The 11,182-nt window shown below is 44.7% G+C and overlaps 1 protein-coding gene across 1 annotated transcript in view; it reads right to left on the reverse strand.

Annotated features, from left to right (window-relative positions):
• Positions 1-5,542, reverse strand: part of Anxa5 (annexin A5) — a 29,602-nt gene extending 24,060 nt beyond the window's left edge. Inside the window, exons 1-2 of the mRNA XM_052731296.1 lie at positions 5,426-5,542; positions 5,267-5,303 (exon numbers count right to left, since the gene is read on the reverse strand). Coding sequence (XP_052587256.1) covers positions 5,267-5,275 — 9 coding nt within the window. The 5' untranslated portion in view covers positions 5,276-5,303; positions 5,426-5,542. The remainder of the gene's footprint in view (positions 1-5,266; positions 5,304-5,425) is intronic.
• Positions 5,543-11,182: the final 5,640 nt, after the last annotated feature.

The raw sequence follows: 11,182 nt of genomic DNA on the forward strand, positions 1-11,182 counted from the left end.
ATGCCAGTACCACAGGACAACAGCAGCAGAAGTGGAGTGGAGCCAGCCAGAGCCTGGAAGACAAGCTGTGTGTGCAGGAGAAGTGACCTAAGCCCTTTGGAGGAGCCCAGATGATCTTGAGTGGATCCCAGACACTGGACATAGAGTTATTTATACTTCTGGAGCTTGGTTTTACTTTGTTCAAATTGTCTGTGCCCTGGTTCTTCCTTCTTTAAGTGAGACAGTATTTAACTTATTTTTATTTTTAGATAATCCCATGGTTCAGAGACTTTTAACTTTTAAAGAGATTTTGCAGTTTTACAGACTTTGGCTTTTAAAAGAGACTAAGTTGAGTTTTTGTTGTTGTCATTGTTTTGGGGGGTTGGCTTTTGTTGGGGGGTTCCAGACAGGTTTTCTCTGTGTAACCATGGCTATCCTGGAACTCACTCTGTAGACCAGGTTGGCCTCAAACTCAGAGATCCACTTGCCTCTGCTGGATTAAAGGTGTGTGCCACCACCACCCAGCAAGGTGTATGTGTGTGTGTGTGTGTGTGTGTGTGTGTGTGTGTGTGTGTGTGTGTGTGTTTCGAGACAGGGTTTCTCTGTATAGCTTTGGAGCCTTTCCTGGAACTCACTCTGTAGACCAGGCTGGCCTTGAACTCATAGAGATCCACCTGGCTCTGCCTCCCAAGTCCTAGTTAGATTAAAGGCATGCGACACCACCACCCGGCAAGACTGAGTATTTTTAAATAGATCAAATTTGTTTGAATTTTTATCAACTGTGAGATAAAAGATTTTTTAAATCTGGAATGTTTATATTGTAATGTTGATATTCACGTGTGATCTTTCGGATGAACAAGAAAGGAAAGATTGTGGCTTAATAATGATATGTTTGTGTGTCAAGTTGACAAGGGGTCAGGTGTGCTGGCTAGTTTTGTGTCAACTTGACATAAACTAGGGTCATTGCAGAGGAAGAAACCTCAACTGAGAAAAACCCTCCAAAAGATCAGGCTGTAGGTTTCAGTGCATTTTATTAATTAGTGGCTGATGTGGAAGAGCCCAGCCCATTGTGGGTGGTTCCATCCCTGGGCTAATGGTCTGGGGTTCTAGAAAAAAATCAGGCTGAGCAAGCCAGTAAGCAGCAGTCCTCCATGGCCTCTACGTCATCTCCTGCCTCCAGGTCCCTGCCCTGTGTGAGTTCCTGCTCTGACCACTTTTAATGATGAGCTGTGATGTGGAACTGCGAGTGAAATAAACCCTTTCCTCCCCATGTCGCTTTTGGTCATGGTGTTTCATCACAGCGATAGTAATCCTACTAAGACAATAGCATACAATTTAAGAAAAAGAAAAGCTTTGGAACCCAATTTTTAAGAATTGTTGAGACCAAGGTTGGATAAAGCACAGGGACAAATAGCCAAATGAATGGAAACACATGAACTATGAACCAATGGCTGAGGGGTCCCCACTGGATCAGGCCCTCTGAATGGATGAGACAGTTGATTGGCTTGATCTGTTTGGGAGGCATCCAGGCAGTGGGACCAGATCTTGTGCTCATTGCATGAGTTGGCTGTTTGAAACCTGGGGCCTATGCAGGATTGTTTGGTTCGGCCTGGGAGGAGGGGACTAGACCTACCTGGACTGAGTCTACCAGGTTGACCTCAGTCTGTGGGGAAGGCTTTGCCCTGGAGGAGATGGGAATGGGGGGGGGGGGTTGGGGGGGAAGGTGAGGGGGACGGGAGGGGGGAGAACAAGGGAATCCGTGGCTGATATGTAGAACTGAATTGTATTGCAAAATAAATTAATAAAAAAAAAAAAATTTAACCCAATATATGGTAAGTCTAACCGAAGAAACATTACTAAGATGTAAAGAAAAAATTACATTTATATAAGAAGTTGGATATAGAAAGAAAAAGATAAAATGATTCATATATATCCTACTACATAAAAATAATTCAGGCAAATTTAACAGTTTTGTTAATTCTTAATAAATAATTTGAATTAGTTTGCATTCAAATTTACTATAGTAGAAAATGTTACTACTAATCCAAAAATCATAGTAATTTATGAATAGCATAGCAGCATTGTTATACTAAAATAACAGGGGGCATTGCAGTTTAAAATCATATACAACTCATTCAAATGAATACTTTCAAGCATACATTTAAAAATAACTACTGTCAACTAATTGTTTATAGGTATATAGAAGTTTAAACTTTTCCTAGGTATCATAGAAAACACAATTAGCAACTGTGTTTTCTTTGAGGAGGACTGAGAAAGCCATCATTAAACTATTTCCTCCGTCAAATAACCAATCCACTGATGCTAAGGGACCGGGAGCAGGACCAACTAAAGAGAAGGTCCCATGGTGTTACTCTATGGATTCTTCCAGTTCTAAGTCTATTTGCTGAACATGATAATAGAGATTACACAGCTTTCAGTATGATCTTCTGCCTCAGTTTTATTTCCTATTCTGATACAACAATTGAGGTAAAACTATTGAAAAAGAAAATTACAGTGGTAAACCCACCAGCCTCCATAGGTTGTTACAAACTCATGTCCACACAGACAGCCCTGGTTCAACTCACTGGGTCACAAAACAAGACAAAAAAGACATGAATGTGGGAAAAGGACCTGTGGTGAGGAAGTGGGGTTGGGGAGGGTTGGGAGGGAGTTCAAAGAGAAGTAAGAATAATCAGAATGCACCATGTACATTCATGAAATTGTCAAAGAAATTTAATTAATAAAAAATAAAACATGTAACTGAAAAATTAACAATACATATATAAAGGACAAAGAGGAATGTGGGGAGGGGAGGGGAATGGAAATGAAGGGGAGGGATGGAAGTCCAAGGTACCACCAGAGATCAACCAATTCTTTGTCCTTAATTCTTAGCAAGATGGTCATCCCCATGTTCTGCCTAAACACCTGGTTCTGGATTGCTCCACTTTCGTATATGGTGCATTCCCAACACAAATACAGGGAAATTGTTAATACAGAAGATATAAATACATAGTCCAAGTTCATAAATATGAAGAATTACTGTAGTGGGAAGCTGCATTTCAAGTTTTCAATAAGCAAGAGACATTAATGTTTAAACAATGAAATTTTCATTGCTGAAGCACACTCCTTTAAGATAGAAATCTAATACCATTGCTTTCCAGATGCCATGGAATGTCTCTGGTTCCCACCCCCTTAGGTCAACAAAAGTCCTTCCATAGAAACGCCCTGAAACCTAACACGAAGCTCCAGCTTTCCTACAATGACACGAGAATCTAAAGGATTTAGACAGCAAAGCGCAGTTAGAGCCAGGCATGGTGATGCACACCAGGAATCCCAACACTTGGGAGGTAGAGGAGGAAGGATCAGGAGTTCAAAGTCATCCTCAGCTACATAGTAAGTTCAAGGCTAGAGTGAGCTCTTTGAGCTCTACTCCCTAAAACCACTAGGGAGAAGGAGGGATAGCAGTTACACAATGTGGACATTCTGCGCATCACCAAATGCAAATGTAAGCTACCAAACACTGTTCTAATTTGAAATGCTTTAACAAAATGGTTTACTTCTCTGGTTTCCACAGATTGCAGACAAAGCTGTGAAAATGTCAACATGCTACAATGTTTCCAATACTACCCTGGATAAAGAGTGGACGTAACAGAAAACTGATGTAGAAACTTCAAGCTGACTGTGGTGGCACATATTTGTCATCTCCACACTTGGGAGTCTGAGGCAAGGGGATCTCAGAGAAAGAGGAAGCCCACCCTTAGAGTACAAGCAAACTCCAGTCCAGTCTGGGCTACATACACACAGAGACTTTGTCAAAACAAAAACACTTGAGACATCACTGGGATATTTACAAGAACAAGCCAAATGGGCAAGGACAAAGAGAACTGCTGTGAGAGGCTTGCTAATCACCATGCCTCTCATCACACAGCTTATGAAGACAGGAGAGACTCCGAGGAGTAGAGCTAATCCCACAAACACACACTTTATGCCGAGGAACCTAAGTCCACAGTCCCCTGGAGGTAACATGAGAAAACCAAAGCGCAGAAGCAGAAGAATGGCAGGACTGTAGAAACTTAATGAAGGTCCGACATCATCTTAATCCCTCCATTTTCTCTTGAAAGGGCCAGGAAATCTTACCCGATTGTACCAAAGCAAATGACTACTGAACTAACAGGAGAGTGTGTGTGTATGTGTTGGCGCATTGTTTGAGTAGGCTAACGATAGTCTGGACTCTGACAAGCCAGTTAGATTGGCAAGATGTGTGAAATTAGTTTAGGGGTGGAAACTTTTTGTTCTTTTGGTTTTTGAGACAGTCTCCTATAGCCAAGGCTCTTGATGACCAAAGATGACCTTTAACTCCTGATCCCTCTGCCTCTACCTCCCAAGGTGTGGGATTCCAAGTATAACCACCCTGACCTCAGGGTGGAATATTTTAGGAATGATAACTTACTCACATGATCAACTTTTAAAAATTAGTATACAAACCAGGTGGTGGTGGCCTTTACTCCCAGCAGTTGCGAGGCAGAGCCAGGCAGATCTCTGTGAGTTCGAGACCAGCCAGGTCTACAGAGTGAGTTCTAGAACAGCCAGGGCTATACAGAGAAAGTCTGTCTTGAAAAACAACAAAACAAAAGACAAATTACTATATAAACTAGTTTTTCTTTGGTATACCTTGATAAATATTAAGAGTTTAAAAAATCAAATAACAACAACAAAAACCTATTAGGTAGTCAACTTCTGAAAGAGTCTCAAGGCAAATTCAATTCAGAACTCGTTTTGCGAGTTCATTACTTTGGAAAACCAGCTCTTTGGTTCAGTGCCTTTAGCAGAGAGGGGTGGGGGGAACAGTTGGTTCCTTTTAAATAAACTGCGCTGAGTGCTGGAAAAAGCTCCCCAGAAGCACCATGGAAACCGCCAGCGCACACCCAGTATTCAAACACAGGAAACTGCGGGAAAAATAAAAAATAAGGGAAGCCCAAGGGCGTTCGCCTCACATGACCAAGAGAACTGTTCCTGCTCGGGTTCTAATTTTGGCAACTCTGGATTTGGGACGGCCCGATTCACATGTACCGAGAGAAGCACCAGCTGGTTCCGGACACTCTGGAGAGAAGGAGGGCACAGGAGAGCAGACACGGAGGGGGACACCAAGAGGTCACGGAGAGGGCACAGAACAGGACGTGAGAGGGGAAAGCGGAGACCAAGAGACTCCGAAAGCAGCGTCACCTCCCCTAGCTCTGCTGCTTTTGGAGAAGGTCCCGATCGCCCTGGTCGCAGGCGCACGGCTTACCTGGGCCATGATGCTGTCGGTCAGGAGCGAGCCGGGACTGCGGGGGGAGAGAGAGAGAGAGAGATGGTCACCAGAGCCCCGGTACCCTTCCCCCAAAAGGGCCCCGCGCCACCCCACGCCCACCGTGGAGGAGCCGCTCCCGGGACCACGGCCACTCACCGAGAAGGTAGAGCTCAGGCTGCGGGCGAGAAGAGGACCGATGCACACGCCGAGGGACAGAGAACGACTCTCCGTGGCTCCGTGCAATGGAAACGCCCTGGCCAGCCCAGCCCAGCCCGACTTGCCCCGCCACACCACGCCACGCCCCTGCAAGGCCGCACACCCACCAAGGCCCCGCCCCCAAGTACACCACACTGCAAGCTCCTCCTTGTCCCAGGCACTGGCCGCACCCCAACTACCCACCAAACTTTCCTTGCGGGACCACGTCCCCAGGCAAGGCCACGCCCCCACCACGGCCACGTCCCTCTCAGGCCCGGCCACGCCCCCTATCAGTCCACGCCCTGCCACGTCCTGGCCTCTGCTCCTGCGCCTGCGTGGGGCCCGGCTGGTCAGTCTTCCGCTGTGCAGGACACGCTGCGGGTCCCGCGGCCAGGGTGGGGCTGGGGAGCCGGGGACTGTCACAGCGCAGCCCACAGCATCTTCCACCGCACGCTGAGCGTCGGTCGGGCACTGAGGGCCTTTCCCAGATTGTTTTCAAGTGTTTAGTGCTAATGAGTGTTTCCAGATGGCAGTGTCGCAGATGTAGTTTTGTGTAGTTTACATGCTATGTCAAAGCCTCTGGAAACAGTTTCGTTTCCAAGCCCAGCCTGTAACTTGCAGCCGGTGCCGTTCTTAGGTTCGCTGGTGTGGGAGGGAGGCGCCCGCGGGGCCTGCCGATGAGGCAATAGGACAGAGGCGTCCTAGTCACGGGTGTTCTAGAAGGAAACGTCAGGATCAGGTCTTGAGAAAGAAGAAGCCGATCACGTGGAGAAGGAATGTGATTGTGCAGGGCTTGTAATTTGCTGTGCGCCACATGCTTAGTCTGGTCCTGACACGGTCCAGTAGATTAATGGTTTTCTGGTAAAGGAGACAAAACTGCCTGCCACCCTTCCCATGGCCATACCCCTGTCCCATTGCCTTCCTCTTCATGACCTCGGTGGAATCCCTTCTCCAGGGACCTAGCCGCTCCTCATAGCCTCCATTTCAGCACCTCTCCCAGGGAATTGTTCTGTTGTTGTTGGGTTGTTTATTTTTTTCATAGACTACTTTTGTTTTGTTTTGTTTTGTTTTGTTCTTTTCCTGGACTCAGGTGACCCTCCCGCCTGACTCTTAAAGGACTGCAATGATGTCAACGCACCCATTTCCCTGTGTCCCACCCCTGAGCATTCTTTTAAGACCCACGTCTCCTTGGTCACTCATACTTGTCTATTTTCTGACCACAAATAATAGCATCTCCTTCTATCTGACCTAGGCATTCTTTTTCCCACCCACATCTACTCAACTGCATTTTTCTCTTTTCACTTTCTACTCTGGAGTTAGGACCAGAGGAGCATGTTTAACAATGTTGATGTAGAAAACTATGCCTTGCGGTGGGTAGTGAATAGTGCTCTGCCCTGCAGTCAACTTGTAAAGCATGAATTAGTAGACCCAGAATCTTGATCTTCCCCAGCAAATGTTTCTTTTACTTCCAGTTACAACTAGTTTATTCACCCCAGATAGCTCTAAGCCCTCATTTTGAAAGAGCAAGCCGATTTTCCATATCCAATATGTCCAATATGGTGAGTCCTATATAGAAAATAATGCAGAGCTCATGGATGAGAGATTATTCCTGAAGAAGGTCTGGAAGATTTTCCAACTAAAGGAAAAGCCTGAATTAATACGATTAAGTGTGCTGAGCACCTGGGAAAATGTGCATAAGACAGCCCATCTTAAAATTCTAAACATAGCACCCATACAGACACTGAGGAGACAGCATGCTGTGAAAGAATGCACGAGATGATGTAATACAGTTGTCATATAAGCAACAGAATTTTATTTCTCAGCTATCTGAAAGCTGGAAAATTCAAGATCGAGCCTCTGCAGATTCAGGGTCTAGTGTGACTCTGCTTCCTGGGAGAACATCATCTCACCCCTGACATGGAACAAGATGCTCACGAGCTCCTTGGGGTCTCATTTATAAGGGCACTAATCTCAATCATGAAGTTAAATCTTCATAATTTAATTGCTTCTTAAAGGTAATCCTATGACCTTGGAAGCTGGGTTCTCAACATATCAATCTGGAAGTGATACATCAGATCACAACAAGCCTAGATACGTTTTCAGAATGTTGTCTGGCACCACCATGCTAATAGCCTGTATATGTGTTGTCCAAGGACTTAAAGTCTCTGGAGATTTACAATATTAGATGTCCTTCCAATGGTGCCTAGCCCAATTGTCATCAGAGAGGCTTCATCCAGAAACTGATGGAAACAGAGACAGAGACCCACAGCCAGACATTAGGTTGAGCTCGGGGAATCCTTTTGAAGAAAGGGAGGAAGGATTGTAGGAACTAGAGGGGTCAAGGACTTCACAAGAAAAATCCACAGAATCAATTAACCTGGGCTCACAGGGTCTGAATTGACAGCCAAGGAGCCTGCATGGGACTGATGTAGGCTCTTTGCATATATGGAACAGTTGTGTAGCTTGGTCCTCTTGTGGGGCTCCTAACAGTGGGAGCAGGGGCTGTCTCTGACTCTTTGGCTGGCTTTTGGGACCCTAATTCTCACACTGGGTTGCCTTGCTCAGCCTTAATACATAGGGAGGTTCTTAGTCTTACTGCAACTTGATATGCCATGTTTTGTTGATCTCCATGGGAGGCCTGCCCTTTTCTGAACAGAAATGGAGGAGTACATGAGGGTGAGGGCAGAAGGATGGGGAAGGGGCTGGGGAGAGAGAAGGGAGGGGAAACTGCAGTTGGGATATAAAATTAACTAATTAATTAATTAAAACAACAAACAGGAGACTAGAATGTGATGCATCTTGGATAAGTAATTACAATATTTCATAGGAATCTTTCAGAAGGAATGTTTGATCTTTAAAAGTCCAGCCAGGCCTAGGGATGCAGGCCTGTCATTGTAGCTACTTAGGAAGCTAAGGCAGGAAAATCAAAAGTTCAAAGTCAATCTGGTCTACAGAGTGAGTTCAAAGTCAGCCTGGGAAATTTAGTGGGATCTTGTTTTAAAATCAAAAGTAAAGTGAGGAATGGAAGCATAGCTCAGTGATGAGAGTGACTTGCCTGGTGTGCACAAAGCCCTGTATTTAACCATAGTGCTGCAAGTAGAGAAATAAGCAAATAAACCCCATAAAATAGGCAATACAAGTATGTAAAATAATCTACAAAAAATACTTAGAAAAGGACAAAGGTCCTGTCTGAATCTTGAACACCTGACACAGGGCCAGCACTTAGTGGAAGTGACATTGGTGTGGCTGTGACTAGGCACCTGACAGAAATGATTTAGCAGAGGAAGGACTTCTTTCAGTTCACAGTTTTGGAGGGTTTGGCCGACACTCTGGACAGAATGTCATGTCAACAGAAGTGTGTGGTAAAGGATAGCTGGAAAGCAGACCAGATATCATCTTCAAGGCAACCCCACCTCCTAAAGTTTCTGTAATCTCCCAAAATGGCACCACCAGAACCATTAAACCCAGAAGCCTGTGGTAGACATTTCATGTTTAAACCATACTAGTAAATTGCATGACTTCAGTGTAGAATGGGGTTTTGACTTAGTGTTCTTCAACAAGACTGCTGTTTAACATAAACAGCTGGTATCCAGAAGGATCAAGAGGTATCAAATGAGTTCAAAATAAACTTTGAGAGAATGTTCCTAGAAGAACAGCTGTATTCTCAGATAGAGTCTGAGTTTGGAGGATAACTCATTCCTGATTCAATTAAAATTTTGTCTTATGATCTTATTAGTATATGACCTTGGACAGTGACTTGATCTTTGTACCATTTTGTTTTGTTTGTTTGGTTTTGGTTTTTTGAAACAGCGTTTCTCTGTATAGCCCTGGCTGTCCTAGAACTCACTATGTAGACCAGACTGGCCTCAAACTCAGAGATTCGCCTGTCTCTGTCTCCTGAGTGCTAAAATTAAAGGCATGTGCCACCATCACTTGGTTTTGATCTTTCTTTATTTGGTATGGTGACTCAGATTGCATGAGCTGCCTTGTTCAATTCCTAAAATAACAGAATGACTGATTTCAATTTCTCATGCCTCTTTCTCCCTCCAAAAAACTGTTGCTACCAACCCCAACCCTCATTTTCCTGTCGATGATTCAGTCTCCACCCATCCCACTCAAAAAAAGAAAATGCAGTCCCCATCCTTCCCACTCAAAAATGAAAATATATCTCTCCAAATCCATTCATAGCTCTACAGCTGTGAGCCTAGCTACCAGCTACCACACATCCCTGGCACCCAAACACCCCAGCTCATTTCAGCTTCTGGGGCCTGTTTGATGGTCTTCTTAACATTATTATGATTCACTCATTGCTCATTCATTCATAAATTTATGGTGCGCCTTGCCATTGACACTGAGATCACAGGGGTGGGAGGAAAGGTTCATGGAATCCAGCTAGCTAGCACTTGGCCTGACAGGGTGAGATAACAGCAGTATTCTGTTCAATAAGCTGCTGGGGAGTGAGGGAAGTCAGTGAGGAAAAGGTCCTCATGGGGATGTGAAGGTTTACATGTTAACCTAACTGGGCTCCAGAGTACCCAGATGTCTGCATAGGTGTTGCTTCTCATCATGTCTAGGAGGTTATTTCTGCAACAGACTGGCATTGAATCGGTAAACTGAGTAAAGCAGACTCTCCTCCCTGATAAGCCTAACCCTGTTTGTTAAGAACAAAGGGCCAGGAGGACCTGGTTCATTTCTTCATGACAGCTGGGGTAGTCTTCTGCCCACTGTACTTCAGGTTCAGGCCTTCTGGCTTGAATTTGAATCTACCCATCCTCTTTTGTGCTCTCCCACCAGCCTACCTTGGTCTACTGTGTACAGATGGCAGATGGTAAAACCCTTAGCCTCCCCAGCCACATGAGCAATTTTTTATTAGTCTCATGGTGTATGTGTGTACACATATGTATTTCACTGGTCCTATTTTTCAAATGAATACAAAAGGGAAAAAACAGCTTGTTACTACTATGTGAGATTTTTCCATTCACAATAACCAGTTCTCAAACTCTTCTGATACTAACTATATAAGCTTCAATTTAATTTTGACTCTACCTGGGGTAAAGGTCTACCTGATAGACTAGGGGCTTAGTCTCACAAGACCATGCCCATTTCAGACACCCACTGTGAGTCCTGAGTGGCAGTCTGCACTTAAAAAAAAAAGAAATTTAAGTTTTTACTCTATGAGTATGAGTGTGTTGCTTACATGTATGTATGTATACCATGTGCATGCCTTATGCCAAAGTAGGTCAGAGTAGTGTGTCACATTCCCTGGGACTGAAGCTGGCCTTAGAGATGGTCACGAGTCACTCTATGGAAATCAGGTCCTCTGCAAAAGCATCAAGTGCTCTTGACTGCTGAGCCAAATTCTCAGCCCCTTCATCTGCATTTCTGAACGAGGGCTATAGAACAGGTTTCCCAGAGCCTCTTCCCCAGGTGTCATCTGTAATTGACAAAATGATTCACAAGATTGAGTAAGACATTTACATATGCTTATCAATTCATTATAAAGGCTATTACAAAAGATTCAGAAGAAGAGGGCTATGGGACAGGCACAGAGCTAACAGACCTCAGCCCCACCCTCCGTGTGTGCTGGCAGCTTACTAAGGAGTGGGACCTCAGGAATAGTCATTCCAACCATTTCCACTTTAGAAACACACTGTTCATTTATGAGCGAGAAGTGTGTGTGTTGGGCCATCCCCCGAAAGAGGATGCTTTGGGGCCAGC

Source organism: Peromyscus californicus, unplaced genomic scaffold (assembly GCF_007827085.1).
Source record: "Peromyscus californicus insignis strain IS unplaced genomic scaffold, ASM782708v3 Scaffold_9__1_contigs__length_137607984, whole genome shotgun sequence".
NCBI classification, from domain to species: domain Eukaryota; kingdom Metazoa; phylum Chordata; class Mammalia; order Rodentia; family Cricetidae; genus Peromyscus; species Peromyscus californicus.